The 27,754-nt window shown below is 39.6% G+C and overlaps 3 protein-coding genes across 15 annotated transcripts in view; 1 reads left to right on the forward strand and 2 right to left on the reverse strand.

The window, feature by feature from the left end:
* The window catches only part of LOC144055656 (integrin alpha-M), a 31,254-nt gene extending 25,666 nt beyond the window's left edge, over positions 1–5,588 (forward strand). Inside the window, exons 20-30 of the mRNA XM_077571829.1 lie at positions 700–798; positions 1,046–1,125; positions 1,213–1,290; positions 1,799–1,874; positions 3,101–3,208; positions 3,288–3,329; positions 3,403–3,528; positions 3,618–3,734; positions 3,819–3,884; positions 3,984–4,094; positions 4,175–5,588. Coding sequence (XP_077427955.1) covers positions 700–798; positions 1,046–1,125; positions 1,213–1,290; positions 1,799–1,874; positions 3,101–3,208; positions 3,288–3,329; positions 3,403–3,528; positions 3,618–3,734; positions 3,819–3,884; positions 3,984–4,094; positions 4,175–4,360 — 1,089 coding nt within the window. The 3' untranslated portion in view covers positions 4,361–5,588. The remainder of the gene's footprint in view (positions 1–699; positions 799–1,045; positions 1,126–1,212; positions 1,291–1,798; positions 1,875–3,100; positions 3,209–3,287; positions 3,330–3,402; positions 3,529–3,617; positions 3,735–3,818; positions 3,885–3,983; positions 4,095–4,174) is intronic.
* On the reverse strand, positions 194–16,994 carry LOC144055657 (sodium channel and clathrin linker 1-like). Of its 4 annotated transcripts, none has more exons than XM_077571831.1 (18): positions 16,845–16,994; positions 16,152–16,211; positions 15,902–16,031; positions 15,354–15,449; positions 14,519–14,584; positions 13,833–13,903; positions 13,664–13,754; positions 13,400–13,461; positions 13,104–13,290; positions 12,864–12,962; positions 11,072–11,143; positions 10,891–10,965; positions 10,657–10,796; positions 10,362–10,551; positions 9,892–10,088; positions 9,595–9,673; positions 7,904–7,999; positions 194–394 (listed from the first exon to the last, which is right to left on the reverse strand). In XM_077571831.1, the coding sequence occupies exons 2-18, from the start codon at positions 16,190–16,192 to the stop codon at positions 332–334; spliced, it is 1,755 nt and encodes a 584-aa protein (XP_077427957.1). In that variant the 5' UTR covers positions 16,193–16,211; positions 16,845–16,994; the 3' UTR covers positions 194–331. The 4 variants fall into 4 exon arrangements, with proteins under 4 accessions (XP_077427957.1, XP_077427956.1, XP_077427960.1 ...); XM_077571830.1 differs by having other exon boundaries at positions 10,362–10,554; XM_077571832.1 differs by lacking the exon at positions 194–394 and adding an exon at positions 7,609–7,717 and having other exon boundaries at positions 10,362–10,554.
* Positions 16,995–18,254: 1,260 nt separating this feature from the next.
* Positions 18,255–27,754, reverse strand: part of LOC144054644 (uncharacterized) — a 39,756-nt gene continuing 30,256 nt past the window's right edge. For 7 of the 10 annotated variants that reach the window (XM_077569820.1, XM_077569818.1, XM_077569811.1 and 4 more), the window contains 2 exons: positions 27,672–27,753; positions 26,930–27,070 (listed from right to left, as the gene is read on the reverse strand). In XM_077569820.1, the coding sequence (XP_077425946.1) occupies positions 27,721–27,753 (33 nt within the window). In that variant the 3' untranslated portion in view covers positions 26,930–27,070; positions 27,672–27,720. The other 3 variants (XR_013294686.1, XR_013294688.1, XR_013294687.1) reach the window with 3 other exon arrangements.

The raw sequence follows: 27,754 nt of genomic DNA on the forward strand, positions 1-27,754 counted from the left end.
CATAATACCTGATATTGTCAAATATATCTGTATATAAATTAAAAATAAAATAAAAAATTGGGAAAAAATGGGCGGCACGGTTGCTGACTGGTTAGCACATCCGCCTTCCAGTGCAGCGGACGTGAGATCGAGTCCGGGCTTCGGCCTTCCTGGGAGAAGTTTGCATGTTCTCCCCGTGCTTGCGTGGGTTTTCTCTGGGTGATCCGGTTTCCTCCCACATTCCAAAGACATGCATGGCAGGTTAATTGAACACTCCAAATTGTCCATAGGTGTGATTGTGAGTGTGGATGGTCGTTCGTCTCTGTGTGCCTGCGATTGGCTGGCAACCAGTTCAGGGTGTACCCCGCCTACTGCCCGAAGCCAGCTGGGATAGGCTCCAGTGCCCCCAGCGACCCTTGGGAGGACAAGCGGTTAAGAAAATGGATGGATGGGAAAAAATGTCGAGGAAATGTGTTACTAACTTTTTTATTTAAACTGACAAGTTGACAACATATGTAAACTCACAAAATATTGATTTGTTCAATTAAAGTTAGACTTTGCACTGATACTACCTAAATAGAAGGCAAACTGAATTGTGATCCTGTTTAAAATAAATAAATAAATAAAGAAGGGAGAAAAAAACACACACACACTAACTACTCTGCTTGGTTTACACAAGGTACAACATTTTCCTAGTAGTTCTTTTGTGTTTTCACACAGTCCACAAGGCGAACTCTTCACAACTGTGATGGTCTGGAAGGAGTAATCGACAAAACCATTTGTGGCGTCAGCCTTCCTGTGTACCGCAGCAGATCAACAGTGAGTTATACTTATAAAGCACAATGTTTGCGCACCACACAGCGGTCGACATTTGTTGTAGTAACACTCCACACTACTGGAAAATCATTTAGCACATTTGACCAATCTCACTTGATTATATGCTTGCAATGACTTTTTTTGAACTTGCGTTCTATACGAAAACAACTACTTGTGTAAAGAATATGTGGAATGGATGTACTCTCTCTTTCTGCTTTTCTAACATATTTTTTTTCCCCTGCATGTGAAGGCAACATTTCAAAGCGCTTTCCACATCAGCACCAAGTATCAGTGGAATGACACGATTGCAATTAGTGTCATTGGAAAAAGGTAGAGCTCATTGCTGCACTTTTACTCATGTTTCAGTAATTTTTTTGAGGACTCTATAAAAAATGTCTGCCTGTTTTGTATTCTCAGTGATAATAACAACTCCACCATGTCTCAGCGAACGAAGATTCTCCCTGTTCAATTTGAAATAAAAATGGCAATAACGGTGTAAGTCCTCATTGACAGGATTGTTATGATTATGATATTATTATTATTTTCAGACATATTTACAATCAGTGAAGATGGGGGAAAAAAGTATTAGTTGTGACTTTTGGCTTGTCGTATCTGTGGTTGTCACAGCTGGTTACTCTGATCATTTGTGTTTGGCCGTTTTTAAGGCAGATTAATTTCCTGTCGCAACCCATCCCTTTTATATCTGGGCTTGGGACCAGCAATAGCTGGGTAACGGTACACGGCTGGCGAATCAAACCAGTAAATGAAAAAAAGTGAAATATAAACTTAAACAAATGACAATATAATAAAGTACTGTATAATGGGGTGCAATCAGTACAGCTACACATAGTACAAAAAATAAATTACACAACAATATATGTATACTGGGTGTAATCAGTCAGTGTAAAGTTAGATGCTACAGATACACATAAATGTTCAGTATGTATAAATTTGTCATTATTATTAATATTATATAGTTTTTTTTGTTTCTATTTATTTTTAGGAAAGAGGACACCACTTCTTATCTGAACTTCACAGAAGAGGCCACAGACCCCAAAAGAATGTTTATTGTATACAAGGTAAAATTAATCATTTTCCTGTATGTATAACATATGCAGTCAACTATTTAAACATGAGCCGACTATGGCACATGCTCATTGGATAACAAGTAAATCAAATCAAGACTGACATGATCAGTAATAATTGACATTATTACTTGGTAGTGGCAACGTGATAGCTTCCGAGGTGTTTTGAGACACCACACCCGTTTCCAAAAGAGTCTGAGAATCCGATCAAAGAGCTCCTAACTGAACCTAAAAATTCCTAGCAAGCAGTCTCATAGGATGAGGTGTGGTTCAACTTGTTGCTAGGCATGAGTCCTAATTTCAAACGCTGTGATTGGTTGATCCTAAAAGCTATATGATAAAAAATACACTTTTGGTAATAATGGGAAAAGGATGCACCCTCAATTCCATAATGCTAACCATAGAATCTAATCTCATGAAGACTGTGTAATTGTAAATAATACTTCACATGAAAGAAAATGTGTTTTCACAATGAATAGTAAGTTATTTGTTTATCTTAATTGCCAATCAGTTAAGGGTACTATAATTTTCGGACATTCAACATTTCAACTCAGTTTTGAAGGCTAAAATGTCTCATTTCATTAAAAGGGGACATCAACCCAAAAACCTTCTTAATTACAATAATATGTTGTATGCGCCCCCACTAGTCTCAAGTTCTCAACTGGGCATTCTGATTAATATTGCGTTTATGGAACATTAGTTAAGCAGCCAAATCCAGCCATTTTTCTCCATCTCAGGGTGCGGCCATTTTGCCACTTGCTGTCGGCTGAAAATGACATTGATGTTGCTCAGGGCTCAGGTAACAACCAATCACGGCTCAGCTTTGGAAAACATGATTGGAAAGCCATGATTGGACGTCACCTGAGTAACTGTGATGACATTTTCAGTTAACAGCAAGTGGCAAGATGGCTGCCCCTTGAGATGGATTAAAAACATATAGTCAAGACCATTTTTGGGTTGACTTTCACTTTAATTGATTGTCATCCAGTGTTTGGAGGATATCTCTCCTGCCTCCTGTGACTGCCATTTGTTCTCTGCTTAGGGAACTCCTAAGCCACTTATCACTTTAGTAGCTTTCTTAAGAGCTAGGATTCTTTAGGATTAACTTTTATCCTTACCAGGCTCTACTCCTCGTGCTTATGGGAAATTCTAAGAAAATATCATGATTCTGAAAATTTTCTTAGAATTGGGACACTTACACAAACATTCCCTCTTGGCAGGTGAACAACCCTGGCTGGAAGACTTTTCCTGTGAATGTGTCACTGAGCTTTCCAACTAAACTCCAATACAACTTTGAAATGGAAAATTATCAAGTCTTTGTACAACAGGTAAAATTCATAATTCCACAAAACCGATAGCTGTCCACCTGCTGCTACCATTTAATTCAATCTTATCTTCTCTCTCAAGAACAAAACTCAGTGCAAGAGCATTACTGGAATTAATTCGGAAGTAAGTCAAATAAGTAAGTTGTTCAATAGCAAATTGTTAACTCAAACAGATGATTCTCTTTTTTTATATATAGTATTGCTCACCAGACAAAGACTGCAAAATCATTGAGTGTGACACTGTCATGCTAGAAAAAGGATCTTCCACTGAGTTTATATTGTCAGGTGACATCCAATTTCGGGATCTTGAAGAGCGTGCACGCGTAAGTACTACTTTCCTGATTGCACTCACACAGACATGCTATGTCAAATGTAAATCAAATCTGGCAAGTGATAAAGTCCCAATTTGCAGAATAAAGCCTTTCTGAAAAGATACACTGGAGACAGTGGAGAGGTTAAGTTCAAAAGCATCATACATGTTCATTACGACAAACAACGCTATATGCTGGGTTCTTCTCATGAACAAGAGGTACGTTCAACTCAATATAGCGCCAATTCTTCTGACTACGGTGATATGCTAATCATGTCAAATTGGCCCAACTGTGATGCAAAGACTAAAGGGCCGGCACTTGAAAAGTGGGATGCCATGTGGAAAGAAAACAGCCCCACAAAGAAATGGGTACGTTTTGCTATACAAATTTGACACAAAAAAAAGCCACCAGATAATTTTTTTTTTAGTATTTCAAATCATATAAACTATATTGTCTGTTGTTAACAGACCAAAGTTCACGTTGAGTTCATCATTTCACCTGATAAACTGTTCATAATTTTAACCGGAACCGGACTTGGACTTTCGCTTCTGATTCTCATTACCATCATCATGTGCAAGGTGAGTGCTGAGCTGATTGGCTCGTTTCTGAAAGTCACTCCTAATCAAATTCCTCTTCTCGCTTTCTTTTCTGTACAAAGCTGGGATGCTTTAAGAGAAAAACAGTCCAGTATTATCAAGAGCAGGAAGAAGAAGCTGCTCTTCAGATGGGAACCGCCACTCCCAGCAACTGCATGGCCAGCCAGTCCGACAACAAACTGCCCGCCGAGGAAAAAACACTTCTCGAAGGCAACCAAGCGGCTGACAACGAGACAACACTGGAATAAATGACAATGACTGGACAAATGCAATGTTGTCAAGAGAACAGTGAGATCATTTGCTGTCAAACCGTGCACAATTATTTTGGAGTGATTTATTATTTCTTATTTTAAGGTCTCAGTGGAGGCTGCATGTTCTCTCTGCTGGTTCTGTGTTCCTCTTTAGAGATGGTGAGAGGAGCTTGGCTATCTGAGAAAGAATCGGATTTTTGATATGACCCTTTTGTATTTGGCATGTTCAACGGAAAGACTGTTTCATGACAGACCATGGACATGCAGGAAGGGATTTCTTCTCACAGCAGCCTTGGCAACACTTAAGTGGAACTGGACAAGGTGGTTTAGGCCAAGAATGTCTGCACATCTGTCAGATTATTGCCCCTGCATATAGTAATTGAGTGAAAAATGTTGGATAGACAGCTGTCTCAAAGTCATTGATGAATAATGTCAAAAATAACGGATTTGTCCTTCATATAAAAAAAATGTAAAAATGTGTAATTTTTTTTTTTAATTATGGTTGGTTCACATGGAAAAATTGCAGTTTTCCAGCAATAAAGTGCAAACGGCTTAAAGTACTCTGGCACAGTGCCGGATGTGTCTTGCCTATATGCAGGGTTAGTTTTAAAATGTAATCCATTACAGTTACCTGCTAAAAATATAGTTAGTAATGTAATCCATCCATCCATTTTCTTGGCCACTATTCCTCACAAGGGTCGCGGGGGTGCTAGAGCCTATCCCAGCTGGCTTCAGGCAGTAGGCAGGGTACACCCTGAACTGGTTGCCAGCCAATCGCAGGGCACACACAGAGATGAACAACCACAATCACACCTATGGACAATTTGGAGTGTTCAATTAACCTGCCATGCATGTCTTTGGAATGTGGGAGGAAAGCAGAGTACCCGGAGAAAACCCACGCAAGCACGGGGAGAACATGCAAACTCCACCCAGGAAGGTCGAAGCCCGGACTCGATCTCACGTCCTCTGCACTGGGAGGCGGACATGCTAACCAGTCAGCCACCGTGCTGCACAGTAATGTAATCCAAGTACCAATATATTAAAGTAATGCAAGTGGATTACTTTTGGATTACTCCAATATTGAATATGCTCATGAAGACCAATTAAAAATAAATTTCACCACAATATATATTCTATACAATGTGCCCCTGCTATTTGTGGGTGATAGGGACCCGGGCAGCCTACAAATAGCAAAAATCCTTGTTTAATTAAAAAGCATGTAGGCTATTGATTGATTGATTGATTGAAGGCTATATGCTGTTTTCGAACTGTCACTAAAAGCAACGACACCTCACAGTTTGAGATAGATAGATAGATAGATAGATAGATAGATAGATAGATAGATAGATAGATAGATAGATAGATAGATAGATAGATAGATAGATAGATAGATAGATAGATAGATAGATAAATTAACTTTTATCCCAGTCACAAGTTTAGCCGTGTATCTGTTGTGTATGATGTTTAAATAGTGAATTGGTGGGGGGAAGATTTGTTTGGAAGGTGTAACTCACATTATGGTTGTAGGCTAGCGGGCTAGCTAGTAAGAAGCTACAGCACGTAGCATGCCGCTGGACTCTCAGCTCAAACTTTCGCTCTGAGTAAGTTCCCGTGAATACCATTTCCTCCTCCCATCCCTGAAGCTTTTTCAAACTGCCCGCGTGTGGAGGACATGACTAGTCAGTTCGTTTTTTCCCACCTCCCCGACATGTAGCAACGGTCCCACTCGCGCGGGTGCTCTCTCTCTCTCTCTCCCTCTCCCTCTCTGTCTCTCTCTCTCTGGCGCGGGCGTACACGTGCTCTCTTTCGCTCTGTCCTTCTCTCTCTCCCTCTCCCTCTCTGTCTCTCTCTCGCTGGCGCGGGCGTACACGTGCTCTCTTTCGCTCTGTCCTTCTCTCTCTCGCTCTCTCGCTCCCTTTCGCACTTTCTCTCATCGTAGAAATTGTGATCCCTTGAAGTAATCCCCATTTTTAATAAATGTACCTGTAATCTGATTACATATTTTTTTCCTGTGACTGTAATGGAATACAAAAAAAAAAAAAAAAAAAGCAATCTGATTACGAAACAGCGGTACATGTATTCCGGTACATATAAGCCTGCTTATATGCGTCCACAGCAAAGTAAATCAAGAGTTATGCTGCATCCGAGGAAGGTGGGAAGTCAGACATATCCCACTTGAATTCTGCCAGTTGCGTCCTCTAGGCGTTTGAGGGAAATGTAAAATTGTTTGTTGTTCTAGTTAACGCAGTCAGTCAAAATCACGTTGGATTACGTAAAGTTACTTTTGTTGAATATTAAATCAATTAATGTTAAAGTAAATAAATGTTTAGAATCATGTAAATAATGTTTTGCCATTTACAGTCTGTCTTCTGGGGTTCGCCATTGTCAAGTGACATCAGATTTAAACCAGTCAGTGAAGTCGTGGTCCTTTTTCCCCCCCTGGACGCTACTCGGATTTCTGAGTTCGGGGGACACACTTCCTGGAATGAAGTTGGAAAAGTCTGACTTCCCAACCTTCATTGAATGCAGCATGAATCCATCAAAAGTCTTATCTAAATCAAATTAACCACCACTAGCACGTCAGGGTAGGGTCTTATTTTGAAATAGCACAATGACAAACCTTTACTGGAAAAAAAGTGTGAACAAATACAAATTGCGCTGAGCTGTAAGAAGGTGAAAGCCTTTCTTCCATTGGTGCCACAATTTGAGGCAGCCAACTGTTAGCTTCTGTAGCATATGCTTGAAAAAAGTGAGTGGAGGGTGTGCTAGTAGTAAGCCGCGAAACGAATCGCAACCACAAAGCTTCAGTTCATGCGCTTAGTTATGCAAGTACATTGTATCACGCATCATGCTAGCATTGAATGAAAGTGGTGCGACATTACTATGTTGCGTTTGTTTTCAAGACAGGAAAACACACTTTTGTGGTTTCTTTTTGTTATTTTTTGGGGGGAGGGGGTGTGTGCTTGCATTCAACCCCCAAAATCAAAAGAAAAACAAGTTTGTGTCATTTGTGCTCATCAGTACACGTCAACTTGAGTGTCATATTAAAGCTCAGATGACTGATGAAGAAGTAAAATTGCTATAGTGGGTCTGAACATTATTCTTGTTCACTGTTCTGCTCCGGATATTTAAAGTTAATAATGCACTTGCTTGCAAAACCTTGTGTATAAAACTGCAAATAAAATACACACACAATGCTTTTTTGTTTTGTTTTTTAATGAAGAAAAACATAGTAATGATACACTGCTTTCACACAATGTCAGGCAATGTGGCGAGGGATAGAACTGATTTTGATTTGATTTGATTTTATGCAGCCTCAATGTTGTTCATTCGCTGGGATGTCAAAACCGACAGCTGTGAGGAAAATAATTGGCATCAGGATGAAATCAGATCATATGTACAATTAAATGCAGTATATCATCGAGGTGGGCTCATATGTTGAATGATGGAAAAAAAATCTCGGGGCAGCTAAAGGACGTAACATACAGTACTTGCAGCAAGCAGCATTTGTACTTAGATGTCAAACTTTGGATGTCATACCTGTTGTGTAGCAGTGGCAGCCCTTTGTTCCGCATGGGTCAATCGCCTTTGGAGGCAAGCGTATTTCTCTTGATACTGTGCTAGCTGAATCTCATACTGCACACACAAAAAAAACAGTTTCGGCTTATTTTAATTTCCTTTCATGATACTTTGCTGGGTTTTTACATTCAGATTAAAAACTGCCTTTATATTATATTGTTGAGTGGAAACCTTATAAATCCAAATATGGTCAATGTCTTACAACGAAATACTCATTTGCACCCAAAAACGTATAACAATGTTCTATTTTAAATATTGACATGGTCCTAAAAATGTTTTTATGTTTTTTTTTTTTGCTACAGTATACAGAAGGCTTTGATGCGGTCTCTGAACTGAAGAGGCCACTTAAAACCTCTTCAGACCCGCAATTTAATTTATTAATTTATTTTTTTATTTTATTTTTCACTCTTTTCCCACATAAGAACAACATGGAAAACATTTTTGGGGATCATCTCATGTTTTTATTTGTTAGAGTAGACGCCAGGATATTATGGCTATAACGTGTTGTAAACTTACCAAACTTATATGTACATACATGCAAATCAACTTGCGATTGTGATTGGTTAGCTAGGATCCAATCATGAATCAGAAGTGCTGACATCATCCAAATTATGCGTTTTTATTGTTTTAGACACGCAAATATGTCATGTCCACTGCAATAATTTATGGCAATGGTAGTTATTACAAAAAATGGCCAACAGGTAGCAGCAGATCCAAAGAGGTAAACCAGGGCCATGTTAAAAAAAAGCTCTTTTACTCACATTTCTAAATAGATTTGCGAATAAGGATGAAACTTAAGGTATATTCTAATTGCTGCACAACTGAAACAGATATAAATATACTTATTTTTCCTGATGAAATAATTGACTCTAATCTTTCTTTTGGTAGGTTCCATGTTTTTATAGCATTAGAACACAATATTCTGTGGGCCTTGCAAAATCAGTCAAAATCCAGTAAAACAGCCACAGTGAAAATGCCTGGGAATGAATGAGTTAAAGCTGCAATATGGAATTTTTCCCCCAAAAAATACCTTTACAGTAAGCTTTTTATTTGACCATTTATGACTGAGATGCCTTCTAATTAGTAGATTAACACCTTAGCTGTTCACAATGGGACTCCTGCAAGCCTCTGGCTAATAGTTTTCAGACCGGAATCGGGTTAGAATTTCCCATGTCCTGTCTGCGGATGTGACGTAATGTGCGTGGTGTGTATGTGAAGAACGGTATGTGCAGTTTCATTTTTTGTCAGCAGGTGGCAGTAGCGATTCGAAATGGAATATTCTACGTTCAGTCGCTTTAAGTTAGGGGTACCATCATTTTTGTCCAGCTCCATTTTATGAATGTTTTCAAAATAATTCTGTTGAACCACAATTCAAACGCAATGTCTGATTTACATTGGTTAATTTTCATGTGTAACTTATTTGTCAGATTCAAGTTCTGTGACCGCTGTGGGGGTTTTCTTTCATTTACAAAGGTGTACCAACAATTGTGTTCACCTGTATTCAATAGATCGGTCAGAGTACTTTCAGAGGTGGAAATGGCATCAAAAGTGAAACTTTTCAAATACGGCAAGTAGAGCATCAACTCGTTTTGGAGATTTTAACATGTTTGCATGTTGTCATGATGTGGTCATGATGAATGTGTTGTACAAACCTCATTCATGGTGTCTTGGTTATTTCCGAGCTCTAATTCTAGCTCATGTAGTCGCTGTTTTTGTTGATTCATCTCTGTCCTAAAAAGGAAGTACAACTTTTAACTTTCACGCCGTATTTTCAGTTTGTCGGTCGTGTTTAACGGATCTGTTTGCTCACTCACATCTACAATCTCAAAGAACTCAGTGATTTGTATTAAAATTTCTTTGCATTGTGGCTAAACTGTCAACCTTCTGGTCTCTAACCAATGAATGAATGAATTAAATGAACATTAATATTAATCCAGTTCACTTCTTACGTGAGATGTTGAATCCTGGCTTCAAAGGCCTTTGTCATGTTTCTTGCATCATCCTTCGAGCGTTGAATAGTTTTCTGCTGCGCTGTGAGGAGGTGCATCCGCTCAGCGTTTAAGTTCTGGCTCCTCTCCTCCAGCACCGTCATTTGTGCGTTTAATGTCTGCTCCTTCAACTTGCACTCTTGCGTCATCTGCAATATCTGGGAACGGGCAGCAGAAGGGGAAGGTTTTTTTTTTTCTTTTCAAACAGAGGTTCAAAGGTTGCAATAACGATTGTTCTAATTGTTGGTAAATGAACAATACATTTCATTCATTAACAAAACTTTATCTTACAAAGAAAAATGGTTTAAATTTTGGTCATAATTACAAAGGTGTAAACACAACACTGCTCATCATCAAAAGAACACCATTTTGACAGTTGTCCGAGGTGGCAATGGTTTTGTTTTTCTTCAGATGGAAAAAATGGTATTTACCTCATTTGTGTTCTTATTTTGGATTAGCAAGGTCCTTCTGCGCAGATCATCCATCTCCCTGCGGAGCTGCAAGTTCTCCTGTTGTAGCAGGAGTCGCTCGGCACTGATAAGGTCACGGTCCTTCCGGGCCGCAGCCAAACTGCTCTGCAGATGATCGATTTCCTCCTGGCTGTGCGACAACTCTTCATTGCTGCTGTGGATGGCAGAAAAGGACAAGCGCTGTCTAGTAACTGTGGCCTGGCAAGCTGTAAGAATTGAATTTAAAAAAAATAAAAATAAAAACAGTGCCACTCACTCCATTTCAAACTTTTGAACTTTGCTTTGAGCACTTTGCAGAGTGACGCTCATGTCGTCCCTTATCCTCTCTGCATTGAGGCACCTTTCCTGAAGGGCATTCATCCTTTCAAGGTCTTCCTCTGCCCGGTACATTGCTACCTGAAACAAACACAACATAAAAACTTGCCAAGCACAAAACCTTAGAATGCAATTTTTTTTTTGAATCCTCCAACTTCTGTTTCAAGGCAACCACCTTCTCCAGTTTCCTCTCAAGAGCTTTTTTCTCATACTTGCACCTCTCAATCTGAGACTCTTTGATTGAGCACTCCTGGAGACAGGTGGAGCAGGACGTCACAACAGAAGAATAAGGACAAACCGGTCTAGGTGGGAACACCAGATGAGAAGAGAGTGAATGGGTTCTCGAAGGGTTTTACCATTTGCAAATGGGACAGCTCCTCCACTATTTGATGGAGTTTAGCGTTGCACTGCTCTCGCACATTTTCTACCTGGTAAATAGACAAGTCAGAGTTCACTGTCAGATGACTAATGTAGCCTAACAAGACAATCACGGAAATCAAGTGAGTTCTCCTCGAGACAGGTATTCACTCCTACTGACTGCTCCAACTGTCTCAGGTTTGAAAACCACCATATTTCAGCTCCTTCTGTTGATGTTCAAATTGGTGTCGTTCAGGGCTCCTACAAGCCACCTCTGAATAATCCAATATTTTGTTCTGAGCCATCTGTGATTGTTTTTATCTTAATGATCCAAGACCTACATCTGAGAGTTTTCTTAATCTAAGGCCACTGCCACTCCCAACCTTTTTTTTTTAAACTTGTGTAAAGCCCCCACCCTCCAAAACCTTTTTTTGTCATATCTTGAGTACCCACTCACTAATGCATGTTGAGAATTCTCCAAAAGTAGAACATAATACAACTGATTTTAAAGTGGATATCATTTTATTGTATTTCCTTAAACTGAACGTTTAATTCTTAGACATTCTTTTTAACTCAAACATAAAAATAAATATGTTGCGTTGAAAATGAATAAGTATCCAATGCCATCCATCCACAAAGGTCACGGGGGCAATAGGCGGGGTACACCCGAACTGGTTGCCAGCCAATATAAATACGTAAGTACAGTACTAGAAATAAAAAAAATACTAATACTACAGAATAAAGAATAAATCTGTCTTTGTTATATGTAACGGTTATAACAGTTACCACAAGAAACTAGTGCTCCTTTGATTCCCGTTCAAACAAGCATTTGAATCAGAAACAACACATTTAAGATTATTAAGCAGTTTGGAAAATGGATGGATGTATATTCCAGCTCTAAAATGACCTTTTTGAAATATTTGGGTAAATAAAAACAGCATATTTTCCTCATCGAACACAATCTGTTTTACTCATTCATTCATTTTTCAAACAGCTTTTTAAACAAAATATGGAATATTTAGTAGAGAATAAATGTGTACCATGTAAAGATGAAATAAATAAATATTAACATTCTTCATCTGCCCTAATTTTTCTTAGTCCATCACATCAGCTTATCACTGGTGAGCTATTTTTAGAATAGTCCTCATTCAATTGTCTCGTTGGTACCAATATTTTTTTAAGACTATGCACATTAATAGAGCAAATAGGTCCTTTTCCCTTTTTGAAGAAGGTGGCACCTCCTTACCTTCAAAGAGTGTTAATCTTTGCCCTGCCCTGCTTTGGAAAAAAAATGATACCCAGTATTAGGGATTATTGGCCTATACCCCAATGAAACTTGAGCTTTTTAAAATTACTAAATGTTTTCATGTACCCCCTGCAATGTACCCCTGGTTGGAAAGCACACGTTGGTCTAAGGCCTTGATCCAAATCTCCAACAATTGGAAAGAGGGAAAACATGCACTCATTGAAAGCTGACAGTTACAGAAATAATAAGATTGCCTGAAAAGGTTGCACAAACAAAATATTATGTTGAAGAAACCAGCCCAGTTTCATCATCTATTTTTATTTAACTATAAAGCAATATCTGATTTTCATTACGGACTTGTCTTTATGTTTGTTTATAGTGTCAAGCTATTGGTTTTAAGTGTCCAGAAAAGTGCTATATAAATCTGATGCATTATAATCAATGTTAATATTATTATTATTAGTAGTAGTAGTAGTAATAGTAGTAGTAGTAGTAGTAATATGTTTTTCTTTTACAAAATAGTAAACAAATGTGTCCATGCATACTTCGCTCCTAGTGCGGACAGCAGCTTCCAGGATGAACTGTTGGATGGCCTTATCTTTGTTCTCCAGATCCACTGTCTTGTACCACTCTCTTGCCAGGGCCTGACAGGAAACACACACACACACACAAACATTGCCTAAAAGAAGAGAAAACTTGAATTATTATTAAAGTGGGAAGTTCTGTTTATGGAAGAAGACTACAAGAAGGATGTTGGAGTAAGAGAGTGACAGAGGCAGACCTACCTTAACCCCATCATGCTTCTGATGCTTGTGGACTACCAAAGCATCAAGCATCTGCACACACCCGTGGACTTTGTCCGGAACCTCCAACACGTCCTGCTCAAGGAGAGTACAATGGGCCTGGATGGAGCCAATCGTTGTGTCCAAAACAGTTTGTTCCTCCAAAGCATTATCTGAAAAAGATTTTAGACTAGGCAGATATAAACAGGGAACTCATGTTAAACTCTCTAATGAATTCATCTAGTTTCCAATTGGTCAATCCACAAAGAGAAAGTGGCAGCAGTTTGTCACATGCTCACTTTTCTTCTTGCTGTCTGAGAATCCATTCCTCATGCCACTGCGCCTCTGCTACATCCGCCTCCTTAACGTTCAAATAAAAATCGGAAATTTAAACGAGTTGACAAGTCACAGGAAAGAAATAATAATTATATGCAATTGCGACATTTTACCCAAAGAATAAAACTGCATGAATCTGAAAATGTGTAAAATTGAGCTTGTGATCTTCCCAAAGTGAGCTAAACAAAGTAAAGTCACTGTCAAATCAGACTAATATCTTTATTCACCTTTCTTTTTATCTGACGCTCAAGACATTCCAGTTGTTCGTTCATTTCATCCATCTTATGTGTGGCAGTTCTCAGATCACAATTAGTCTTTCTGCAACAAGACACACAGAACATTAGCACAACCTTGTTTTTGTCAGTACACATACTTTGTGCAATGGTCAACATTCACTTGAGTTGGCTGTGTAGCTCTTCTAACTCGTCATTCTGCTCGTTGTCTGTTATTTGAACATGTATGCTGGTCTGCAACAAGACATGCACAACTGACAAATACTTTACATGCCATGATTCCAACCAGTTGCCAAATTATTCGTCTAGACCAGGGATCTCAAACTCAACTTATGTGTGGGCCGCTGCAAATACAGTTTTGCTGTGTCTGTGTTTGCTTATTTCACAAAAAAGGTGTTCAAGTATTTTTAATTATTATTATTATTATTTTTAAAGCAGAACTAACCCAATCTTGGTCATGGCTCTTGTTTCCCTGATACTTTGGAACCTCCTCAGAATTTCTAGGTGAGTCATGACGTGAGATTTCTTGAGCATTGCAACTTTCACAGTGCTTGGTCTCACTTCAGAATTATTTTTTGCTGAAATGAAAACTGTCATGACCCTGAGCTATAGCAAAAATAATAATTAAAAAACACACACACAACACCCAAGGCAACGACACGGTAAAAAACAGGCCGCAAGAATATTAAACTTTGAGTTAACAAGGGGCCGCAAAATTTCATCCGCAAATAGCCCCCGGGCCACCAGTTTGAGACTCCTGATCTAGAAGGAATTCAATTAAGCAACTGTTTGTCACTCTGTGTCTACAAAGTCACCAATGCACTAAGACATTTTTTTTCAATTCCTTACCATCTGTACTTCTTGATCGTTCCCTTTAAGTTCGCATGTCTGTTGTATAAACTGAACAAGTTGATTCTGTGACAAAAGTGGAAATTGTTGCTTTTCAGACCTCATTTTTAAAATATAGTTCTCAATGACATTTCTACCAGCAGCTTCGATTGAGGTTTATTTATGAAAATTTACTTTATCTTTTCATAGGAAATGACACTTTACTGCAGTGTACAGGAAATGTCCAGATTTTTGCCAATGAGTCAATTTTTTGTGTGTGTCCACTGTTATTTTTTAGGAGTCCCCTGCCAGAAATTCACAGATAGCCACGGGGATCCTCTTTCACTTCCATGACGACATCATGGAGTTGGTGGATGATAAAAGAGCTTGTGATCTTCCATTTGAGGATGTCCCACAGATACTCAGTCAGTAGGGTTTAGGTCTGGTCTGGAGACTTTTTTTTTTGGGGGGGGGGGGTGTATGATTATGTTATGTATTGGCTTTAGTCACAGGTGCTTCTACTCACATGTGGCGACAGCTCATTTATCTGCCGGTTGAGTAGAAGCTCCTGTGGCTTATAGCGAAATTGTGGCTTGACTTGTCTTTTTATCTGGGTAGCTTCCCTTTTTCTCTTCAGTTTTTTTTTTGGTCTCCTCAGACACCCTCCTCAAAGTTGCTTAGTGCCATTCAAAGTGATACAGACACCCCCCACCCCCCCTTCTCTCCCCAGGCCATGTCAAAGGTACCATTCAACTTGTAAGTCATCACGATCTTATGGCTTATGTATGGCAGATGTGCTTCGTGGTGCATGTTAAACACAATGTTCAATCTTGAACTTTTGTGTCATGGCACCTGCCTGCTGTTCATCAGTAAAAGACTTGTGGTAGAGCTCCTGGAATTGTTCCACTTCTTGTGCTGCCTTCTGCCACATTTCCATGGCATGCGAGTGCTCCTATATAATAATACAGAACACATAACGCAGATATACTGGTGTACTTATAGTGAAAGACAAGAAGAACGCCGTAGTGCTAATACTGTAGCTCTTTGACAGTGTTGGTCAAGACTGTACACATAAACTAATAGGACTATAACTAATATGGTTGATGTCCCTGTTAGTCAATTAAATCTTACAAAAAGCATGATTTGGACACAGATTTTTGATACAAATTATTGAGTAAATGTTTATCAAGACACCAAAATTAGCATATCATCAAATGGAGTGTAGGCTTACATAGTTTACAGCTCTTGCGTTTAATCTTAATAGTTGTAAATCAACATGAAATAGTGACTATATTGTGGCCAATGAATGTATAACATTATTTTACTGTGCACAGAAAACAAAACAAATCTTTTATTTTAATCAAATGTTTCTTTCATGTATGTTTTATGAATGCATGTACAGACCTGTTTAAATAGCTGTACTAGCGATTCATACTCTTTAATGAGTTCTTCCACCTCCATTGTGCTGCACCCCACTTCGGAGGTCTTCAGGAGTGACTGAGGCTCATTGCCCACAGGCTCTTTCACATGGAGCCTATCAAAGTGCATTGAATTATTATAAAAAAAAAATCTGAAAGCAACAACACTATGTATTTCTCACACGTAGAATAAAACCTTTTGGCATGTTTTACAGAGACCCATATAGGTTTTCTACCTTTCATTCTCCTGGACTTCTCTCCATCTTGAGTTTGACATCAGTTAACCACGCCTTTCGCTAGAAATTAATTATTTTAAGTGTGGTTAGTAATGGGCAACAGTGCTTTGATGTGCTACAGTATCACCTTTTGTTCCACAGCAGTCAATCATATTCACATTATTAAACATTAAGACAGATTAATTAACCAGAAATAAGGTTCCAACCAATTAACCTTTCGGGGTGACAAAAAGAAAAGTTCAGACCAGAGAACAAAATTGGCAAATAATTGTATGAAATTGTTGTTCTTCACACGCAGGGGAAGGCTCTGCCACCCTGTACCTGACTTGCAAATTTGTTGGCAAATAGAGCAATACTAAAAAGGAACAAGTATTCAATTAAGATTTGCACGAATATTTTTTGATTAATATTATTTTTTTTACGTGTCTCAGTATCTGTAATGCCGAACACAATATGACAGATACGACTCACTATAAAAGACATGGCCTTTTTCCCCCCAAAAAATGTTATATTCAATTTAACCTCCAGTCTGCGGGTTTCCTTCTCAAAATGATGAATACATTTTTATTTTCAAAATGGTAAATATGAGATATATCATACTTATCACAATAATCATTAAATACGGCTACTGCTATTTTGTGTTCATCAATGTACACACGACCGAATATAAACGCATGGACAAATGTAGGCTACCTTGAATACGTCTGTAAAGATATGACGATTTCCAGTCGGGTTTCAAAATCCCTAAGTGCTTGATTGAGTCCCCAAACATTGTGATGAGCTGCTGCCACCAATCACCGAGTTTCACCTATAATAAAGCTTTCTCTTTCGCTACATAAAAACTTTTTTTTAAATTACGTAATTACTTAGCACTGCTCATTAGGTCAACGTTAAGGCAAATAAAGCCGCGTAATAAAGTCACGTCGCAATAGCGTCTAAAGGGGACGCACTGTCTGTGTCAAATAATGTCGTGTAGCCTAGCTGTGCAGTCATGGGACGTTGGAGACACGGTCCAATAATGTGGTCACTCGTTTACTTCTTTCAGTCTTATAAACATAATCAAGGAAAAGAAAAGCAGTATATAGAAAAGATAGCTAAAAATCCATTCCTAGACAAATGCTACCACCTAGTGGCGAAAAGTAATACTTTTGATTGCACACTTGCTGTAGACTGCCTGACAGTTGCCGTTGCTACCGAACACTTTGGGATTACTCAAATGTGCTGTTGTAGTCTTTATTTTATTTTATTTTTTATATATAATTGTTATATAAACAATGACAATGTACAAGTATTGTAGTCGGTAAAATCGCAACCGGTGTCTCTTAGACCAAAAACTACTAAACTCAACTTTATTTATAAAGCACTTTAAAACCATCGCTGTACATAAAAGTCAAAATCTGCCATGAAATAAAGACAGGTAAAACTAAATAACACCAAACAAATTAATAAATATCAGAAGTGGGTAAGTAAATAAGTAAAATAAATTAGTAACAAGGAGTAGGCAAGTAAATAAAATATCAATAAATTAAATATCACAAAATACAGCATGGAACATAAAACACTGAAACAATTGTGAGTCTCATTCTGAGTCAAAAGCCATAAAATAAAGATGTGTTTTAAAAGTGGATAGAGGGAAATTGTCTAATATTTAACGGAAGGGCAGCACGGTGGCTGACTGGTTAGCACGTCCGCCTCCCAGTGCAAAGGACGTGAGATCGAGCCCGGGCTTCGGCCTTCCTGGGTGGAGTTTGCATGTTCTCCCCGTGCTTGCGTGGGTTTTCACCGGGTACTCCGGTTTCCTCCCACATTCCAAAGACATGCATGGCAGGTTAATTGAACACTCCAAAATTGTCCCTAGGTGTGATTGTGAGAGTGGTTGTTCGTCTCTGTGTGCCCTGCGATTGGCTGGCAACCAGTTCAGGGTGTACCCCGCCTACTGCCCGAAGCCAGCTGGGATAGGCTCCAGCAACCCTTGTGAGGAAAAGCGGCTTAGAAAATGGATGGATGGATTTAACGGAAGGTCAATCTGCTAAGCAGTTTAAATTTAAGTAAAAAAAGAAATAAAAGTTGGTTATCTAGAAATGAAAACTAGTTGGTCGATCATTATTGAGTGTAAATGTGTTTTTATTGTCTTCTGTCTTCATAATTGCTCTTTCGCCAACCAAAAATATTAGACCATCACAAGTCAGTGATGCTGTAGTTTTCACGACTTCAGTACAAGCAGCGTTGGTTCGTTTCCACTCAATGACCGGCTGGCGACCAGTCCAGTGCAGTCCGCCTTTCGCCTGAAGCCAGCTGCAACAGGCTCCAGCTCCGCACGACCCTGAAAAGAGGGTTTACAAGAGGGCATATTTTGTTGCTTTCCCTACAATACAAATGCATCACTGTATAATTGTACAACTGTTCTGATATGCATACTGTAGAACTGTAGGAGTGCTCTTGAACAGTTCCATTCTCATTGCTATTGCCATCTGTCTTGACATGGAGTAGACGTAAAAAACTAACACAACATTGCTTAAATGCTAGCTTGATGTGATGTTTAAAAAAAAGGAGATCATAATACGACTATTTGGAATTCTTCCACATTTGATTTGAAGGAGCACACCACTGCATGTTCATTTTCTATCATCAGAGGATGTACAAAATGGATTCTGCTGTCAATGAAAAAACTGTTTAAGTATAAAAATACTGACATACCCTGTATGCCGCCATATTGGACATTTTTGAACAGTTTATCTAATCACTGTGATCATGTGTGCTATAACTATTCCTTTCGGACTTGTTTCCTGGTCTATTGTGCCATAAAAATGCCTTCATGTCACCATCAAGTATTGCCATAACTTAGACAGCATTCCAAACCATCTCAGGTTCCATACGTTCCTGAGAAAAAGAATCAAAGAACAAAGATTTTTAGCGACAGTGGCTGGTGAATGCAGCAGCCCCGTGGTCCATGAAGCAGGTGCAAACGTTACATTACGGTTGCATCATGTAGGAAACCATGACCGATTGTCACAGAAAAAAAAAAACAATTAACATGTATATTATGCATGTCCAAATTAAATATTACAGTGAAACTTGCAACATTTTTTATTCTATTCACGTCATTAGGGGCACCCGCCATTCGATGTCGATGTCCTATATGGCAGCGCACCAGGGTATGTCATTCTTTCTTACACTTAATCAACTTAACTTTTTTCAGGGAATCAGTTGCCATTGACATTTGCACTATTAATGTTGATACGCACCGCCTAATACAAAACCCAATTCCATTAAAGTCGGGACATTAAACATATATAACACAATACAATGATTTGCAAATCATGTCCAATCTATATTTAACTGAATACACTACAAAGACCAGATAATTAACTCTTTTATTGTCACACGTTAGCCAAAAAACAACCCCGACAGTGCCAGCCGATTTCAAGCATTTTAACTCATCTTTCAAGGCAAACAGAATATTGTGTGCTCTGACTACATGAACATGGGTCCCAAATGAAAGAGCGCATTCCATTCTTTCATTAGAAAAAAGTATGTTTCTACCTTATTCCGTTCTTTAGTAATAACCATTTGAAAATAGGTAATTTGAGTGACATTGAGCAAAAATTGAAGATAAGGAGAAAATAAGCTTTTTGTGAAAAGATACATTTTCTGCACACCAGTGACTTTGACACAAACATTTTTTTGTTTAGTGACACTGTGAATTCGATTTAATGTGACAAACTCTTTGATCATTCACGTCATCCTTGAAAACGTTTATTTCATCAGATTCATCATGTTTCAGTGTAATTCCTTAATAGCGGGAGCCCATTGAAAATGCATACAATGCTGCCATCTGCTGGCCATAGTTAGTGGGTGTTTTGGGATTTTACAACCCCAATGACGAGGCAGCGCTACACAGATGTGGTTGCACTGCCCATTGAAAAAACAACAACATAGTAAACGTCAATTAACATTTTTGGCGGTATTCATTTGGATTTTAGTATAAGTTATTAAACGTTTTTGGCGGTAAAAGTTAATGTTCAAACTGTTTCCGGTTACTGTTGCGACATATAGGCCGTGTCCCAATACTTGCACTTCCACCTTTGTGCCCCTCAACTGTGTACACTCACACCCATTAACGGAAACGCGCAATTGAGGGGCACAAGGTTGGAAGTGTGAGTATTGGGACACTGCCTATTATGTCGTGACAGTAACCGGAAACAGCGTAGGTGTGTGACTTACGGAAGTGCCACGGTGCAATGATTGGGTACAAAAGGAGCTTCCCTGAATTGCTCAGTCATTCACTGTGATAGTAAAGTTAAAGGTTAAGGTAAAGTACCACTGATTGTCACACCCACCTAAGTGGGGTGAAATTTGTTCTCCGCATTTGACCCATCCACTGAGGGAGCAGTAAGCAGCAGGTGCTTGCGCTCAGGGATCATTTGGTAGTCAACCCCCTAATTCCAACCCAAAATGCTGAGTGTCAAGCAGGGAGGCCAATTGGTCCCATTTTCACAGTCTTCGGTATGACCCAACCGGGGATTCAACCCACAACCTCCCAGTCTCAGGTCGGACACTCTACCACTAGGCCACTGAGCTGGTATGGGTCTGGGTTAGTGGCAATGGCAATGCTTATTTCAGCAAACCACATTCTGCAGTGCAGGTACTAAACTGGCCTGCCTGCAGTACAGACCTTCCTCCCATTGAAAATGTGTGGCGCATTATGAAGCGTCAAATACAACAGAGAGCCCGAACTGTTGAACAGCTGAAGTTGTATATCAAGCAAAAATAAGGGGGAAAACTAGCCTGGCAATAGCCAGATTGATTTGTGCTTCACTCGAGGGAGTTCTCCACAATATCAGTCTGGGACTGCTCCATGTTGATTTGCTCGGGAAAGGCGGGGCATGCTGTACAACACTTCGAGCTGATTGAAGCAGAATCGTGTGCACGTCTACCTAACTTTTGCTTCGACCAATCACCGCAAAGGATGAAAATGTCATCACCGACATGCGACTGTTGTGACTAGCTGATATCATGGCGTTGAGTTAATGTTGTCGGTTTTGCAATGTTGAATTGCGGATACAGGAGACTAATTCAGCGAGAACAAAATTCGTTGCAGCGTCCACGCATTCGTCCACCGGTGGTGATGCCATTGTTTGGTTTGTTTCTTCCCACAGCTTCGGCGCTTCTTGTTTTCGTCACAGCTGCATATCCCGCCCCCAAATACAATGTCGCTTTGTGATTGGTCCGAACCACCAGTGGTTCGTATCGGTGGAAATCAATGGGAGCGGTACAAGATGGATTCTCTGGAGTTTGTAAACTCACAAATACTGCGAGAACACAGAAAAACAATCCAGCTTCAACAATTAGTGTCCTCAGTTTCAATGTTGTTAAAAGAAAAAAGGTGATGCAACACAGCGATAAACATGACCCTGTCCCAGCCATTTTTGTAAAGTGTTGCAGCCATAAAATTCGAATGATTATTTGCTAAAAATAAGGAAGTTTATCAATTTGAAAAATAAATATCTTATCTCTGTAGTGTTTCAATTAAATATAGATTGAACATGATTTGCAAATCATTGAAAGCGGTTCGGAAGGTGGATGGATGTATTCGGTTTGTATTTATGTTTAACACAACATCCCAACATCAGTGGAATTGACGTGGAGTGATCGAAAATGAACATTAAAGCTGCTCAATGCAGAGAATTGAACTTGGGATCGCTACTGCCACATGTGGTCGAAAAATGAAACCACACACTCCCTTCTTCACGTACACACAGTGCGGATGACGTCACATCCACAGACAGAGACAGAGGGTGGAAAATTCAAACCTGAATCCAGTTGAAAACTATTGGCCCATAGGCTTGTGGACAGCTAAAGCCAGGTTCATACGGCAGGAGAATTAGCCCAATTTTATCCCGAATCTCCCCTCCAGACAATCGTAAAGACGAGCGGATATCCAAAAGATAATCTTAACAGATAATCTTGGAGTGTGTGGTGTGTTCAGACCGATCTCGGCCACTCAAAAGGTCGTTTGGGCCGCTCCCATCTCAAATCAGAAATAATCTACATGTTGGATTGTTTTGGCCCGACTTTGCACCGTGTGTGGCGTGCCCCAAGGACAAACAAACAAGCACGCAGATGGTTGACTGAGATGTGCAGCCAATCAGAAAGCAAGGCAGCGAGTAAGACGGTGGGAAATCCAAAATCAAAACAGTCATGAGAAAGTACGTGCTTGCGCTGTTTTCTTTTTATGACGCTTTTTTTCTGGCTAAATACAAACCAGGAAGTAAGGTGACTCGTCCGCCATGTTTGTTTACTCTAAAGTCACGTTTAATCTCGAGAAGTTTTGCGAGATTCCCCGTATAACCAGGAAACATTTATAAATGAAATTGGTTCGTGTGTTGATTGTGCCGTGTCACTGCACACCACACACGGTTTACTCCTGTGATTTTTTTCTCGTCAAGTGTAGGGTCTCTCACAGTTTGCAAGTCTGCCGACAATTTTAAAATCTTGCCATGTGAACCAGGCGTTAGGTGTTAATTTGAAGATGTTTGAGTCATAAATGGTCAAATAATAAGGCTATTGTAGATATTTGGGGGCAAATTGCTACATAGAGCAGCTTTAAGTGGTATGTTCCTTTAAACAAATGTAGCAGTACAATTAATTTTAAAATAAATGTTTTATTAATGCATGAGTATGTCAAATTAAAAGTGTGACTGCAAAACCAAATCACAAGTGGAAATTCATTTATGACATTCTGCTAACAGTCACTTGATTGACCCAAAGTAATGTTGAGCAGTTCATGAGGAGAAAATAATAATAACTATTGCACAACAGAGATTACTATGAAATGTTTGTCCTTTCATGCACTTTACAGAAGTCTTTTGTACATCATAAAACTTACCAAGCATGTATTCCACCTCTCATATGTGCTGGAAAGGAATTGAATACCGTTGAGTTACAGTCTGTCTTGCCGATATGGGCTCAGGGACCGGAAGAGTGTTTTCAGGACTGAATTTGAAGTGGCTGCTGATGAACAATCTAGAGGATGAAATAGACAACTTGTGTCAGAACTGAATGATGTTCATAAACAGTGAGTTGGGTCATCCTACCAACGGAAGATGAAGGAGGCGTGGCAGGTAGCTGCTGATGGGCTGCCGATGTACAAGGACTGGAAGGTTTTGCCCTGTGAGCGTTTCCTAATCTGTCATTTTCTATGGAGGATGCTGCTTGTGGGGCTAGGTTTGGAAAAGGGGTTTCACTTTGAGTGGCGTCTGACAAGAGAGCTGCTGGATCTCCTGGCTGGTACGACTGGTTTGTTTGAGACGTGCGCGGTCGAGTCTCAAGTTGACTGAGAGGAGTGTTAAAAAGGCCGCACAGAAAACTTGCACGAGGCTTGTCTGGTACAACAATCTTTTCAATGGAAGAATCTTGGCAGTTGATGTTTGTGGATTTGGGAGAAACAGCGAGCGATTGAGAAAAGTGGTTGGGGGAGGATGAGGGTGTTGGACTCTGAGTGTCAATGCTGCTACCGGCAAAAAGGATTTCAAATGGCATTTTCAAGGTTTTATTACATCCAGGTGCCGACGGGCCAAAACAATCAGTTTTACGTCGTGTTGTCGTTCCACTCGAACAAAGTGCAGATTTGGTGTTTTTGGCACACTGCAGAGGAAGGTGAGTGTTGGATCTGCCACAAGCACCGGTTTCTGAAGAGGGCTTGACAAGTGCGGCAGGAACACAAGCGCTCTGTGGGAACCTGTGAGGTGACGGACTACGAGTATGTAAATCATTTGTCTGATGCAATTGACGGGACTTGACGGGTGGGGAATGTTTTAGAGTAGATGTCAAATAAGGTGGTCTTGAAAAAAGGGTTTGAAACCCCCCCTTGCAGGATTGTACAGAAGTTGTCATGTCTGTTGTTAGATGCTGCTTTTCTTCCTTTCTACAATGAAGAGAGGCTTTATGGCTTGTGGGTCCTGTTTTCATGTATTCGTCAGACTTTTCTTCTTGGATGGTTTTCAAAGTAGTAGTAGTAGTAGGCACTGGTGTATTGTCACAATGATTGTCTTGCGCTACTAGGGCTGCTGTTTTTTTCCAAGTTTTCCTCAGCACTTTGTGAGCATCATTCTGCGTACATAATAAATCTGAGTATTTGTTATTTTGGCTTGCTAAACTCTGTTCTCCTGTTGGAGTATAAGATCCGACTTGTAGCGTTGGTGTAGCAGTGGTTGGTGAGTAACCCAAAGTGAAGCTCTTCGTGGATTTAGATGCCCCGAGGACAACATCAACCGAGTAAGGGACTTTACAATGGTTTGTTGAGCCGCTGCAACCAGAGAAAACTGGAGGAACAGAGAAGGTACTTGGATTTTCCCTTATGGGCGTTTTGCAGACAGCAGACGACTGAGGTCCCAGCACCGCTTCAACAGAATATAAAACTGGCGGTTCAGACAGGTTAAGTGACGGAGACTGGCAAGCTGGTTCACTTGATTGGACATCTTCTTCAGTATCGCCCTCCGCTTCATCAGTACGGCACGTTTCCGTATTATTAGCATTTGATTCGGCACTGTTATAAAAGTTAAATCTGAAAAAATACATATATAAATCAAATAATGCTTTTTACAATGAGCCCAGCCGTGCAGACTCTTTAAAGATTACTTTCTAGATATTGGCCGATTATGTAAACACTTACCTGAAAGGTTGACCTAATTTATCAGACCCCTTATTTTCTTCTTGGGGTATATCAGAGGAATTGGGAACTTGTGTGACCTCTGGCTCATCTAGCGTCTCGGGCTGAACTGAAGACTGCTCAGCTTTCTTAGCAAGCTCCCTTTCTAATTCCATTGCCTGTCGAGGAAGAAATGTGCAGTAGTTTGGAACACACTGTAAAGTACAGTTGCAAGAAAAAGTTTGAAATTATGGATTTCACCATGAATTTGTCATAAAATATGACCTGACCCTCATCTAAGTAACAACAGTCAATATATATAACTGAAAGCACACGCCGGATTATGTGTCTTGTGCTCCTTTCAAACAACTCGACTTTGGTTTCATCTGTCCACATAATCGTTTCCAAGTAGTGTTGTAGAACATCCAGGCACTCCTTCGTAAAAATTCAAACCGGTGAGCTGTCACAATGTTTTTTGGACAGAAATAGCTTCGTCTTTGGTGTCCTTAAAAGGCATTCATTCTTGAATAATGTTTTACTTGTACATTTGTCAACTTGAGACATTACCACGCCAGTGATTTCTGTCTTTTATTTGTCTTCACCTCAGCCACATTATTAAGGGAAAGTAGCGACAGTGTTAAATTATGGGTACGGGGTATTAATAAGACATGGCTTCAATCTACAGTATCAGCCCTTTTTTTGGATGTTAATGTTGCAAATGATGTGATCGATGAAATCTGTTGTAATGTGTCTGAACCCCCAAAGGGAAAAAAATGAAGGAAAAAAATCGTCTTATTACATACTGGTTGACGTCAAGACTTTAAGCAAGACCTTTGTTAGCCTTTCCACCTTCATACAAGTTCGTAATTCTTAACTGTAAGTTTTCTGATACTCTTATGCAAAAGGCATGGTTTTCAAGGGACAATGCTTCTTGAGAAATAAAACCTGAAAATGGCTGCACTTTTTCATAGGGCAGGTTTTTGATAGGGCAACCAACATCTCCAATCGTCTCATGTTAATTGCAATCAAGTTTGGCTGACTCTGGACTTTGACTAATGTAAATGTTAATGGTGTGCCCATTAAAAAGATGAAATTTGTTTTGCGTTTGTCTATTGTGAGATAGGTAAGGATCAGATCAAATTTTATGACAAATTTATTCCAAATGGGTTCACATACTTTTTCTTGTATGATCAAATGTACAAAAATTGTGAACAAACTAAATTTATATACTCACCTCATTCAACAATTTTGTGGTGATGTCGTCAAGCGGCTCATGAGAAAACCGACAGCCCTCACCTTTAGAGCAGTTTCCTTTTTTATGGAAAAATTTGCAGGGGAAGGAATGTGTACAGCTGTCAAGGGAACAATTAAAATGGATGCACTTCGGGCTCTACCCTAATGTGGATCAACAATTTACACCAAACACTGGCTTGCCTAGCCCAGCATGCAACATGTTACCGTACAAGTTTTTACCTGCAGACAGTGGAGTCCAAAATTACATTATTTGACTACATCAAAGGATATTGTGCATAAATGGGCATTGCTCCCCTTTATTGCAACTTCCTAGTAGGTAATACTTGCAAAGCTCTTTGATGAGATTGTTGCAAGCTTCAATGTGCTGCATTTGGCAGCTGTCACCCTGCGACAAGTAGAACGGAAAACAGCAACTTTTCAACACATGTACTGAAATGTTTTTCTTTTGTTGGATATCACTTTTGAGTTAACATGCACAAAACTATCACCCACCTTGATGCATTTTCCATGAATGAAATGTCGGCAAACCATTTGTTCATTCACCAGCATAACATTCTGCTCTTTGAACTGTGGTGAGAAATACTTGATGGTCTGAGAAGAGAAATAATTATAAGGGACACGCCAGTAGAATTTGAAGTCAAGCATACGCACTTTCATCAATAACTCTCACCTGAGTCTTACTTCTGTGCCGTGTTCTGCCCCCAGGTTTCATTGAACTTTTTGTCTGATGGCCCCCCCTTCGATTTTGAGGCTGTCCTTGCTTCTGTTGTCGACCTTTCTGGTGTTTGGTCTGTTTTTTCTGTTGTTGCTGGTTCACATTGTGGTTTGTTTTAATTTGTTGCTCACTGTAATGGGCCTGGTTGGCACAATTATATGCTCTCTCATTAGTTAAGCCAGCCCTTTTATTCACATGGTCAGTGATCAGTGCATGATAGTTTAAAGTCTTGGAATAAGAATCATCTTGGGAAAAGGTACCAACATCAGTCCTGCTTGCCTGGGTCCGGTTACATTGTCTCTGTGAAAGAAATACAGACAAATCAATTGTATAAATTATGAAATGCTAACACCTGCGGGTGGTATCACTTGTTTTAGCAGTGCTTCCCTACCTTTGAGCCAAAAGTAGTACACATATCTTACATTAAAAAGGTCTCACAGCAGCCCACGAAGAAAATGTTGCAAGAAATGTATATTATGTAAACTGAAATAATACGCTTTTAATCTACTCACAAATGTACCTACTCAGTGTGACCTATGGGTCTGTTTAGTTCAACTCAAAGTTGACATACAGTTGAAATCAGAAATTTGAATACACTACATAAAAATACTTTCATTCTCACTGTCTGACATGAAATCAGGCTAAACTTTTGCTGTTCAAACGAAGAAAATGAAATGTTAATAATTAGTGAACCGTATACTGTATCCTCAGTGTGATCATGCTGTCAAACTGAAGCATCTTTGGGACTGACATGGAAAGCATGCAGTCTGCTCTAAGATCCCCTATCTAGCCAAGAATAAAACAAAAAGAACAGTCAGGCGTAGCGTTCATGACAATATGTGAGCATTTCACATTACGGTTATAACTAAATACGCTTAGAAGGATTTAAACAGTAACATACCTTCACAAAAGGACCAGGTGGCTCGCCCATGCGCACCCTCTTTTTGCCTCTAGTACTTCTTTGAACCTTGCCAATGTCGTCCC

Source organism: Vanacampus margaritifer, chromosome 7, assembly GCF_051991255.1.
Source record: "Vanacampus margaritifer isolate UIUO_Vmar chromosome 7, RoL_Vmar_1.0, whole genome shotgun sequence".
In the NCBI taxonomy this organism is placed as follows: domain Eukaryota; kingdom Metazoa; phylum Chordata; class Actinopteri; order Syngnathiformes; family Syngnathidae; genus Vanacampus; species Vanacampus margaritifer.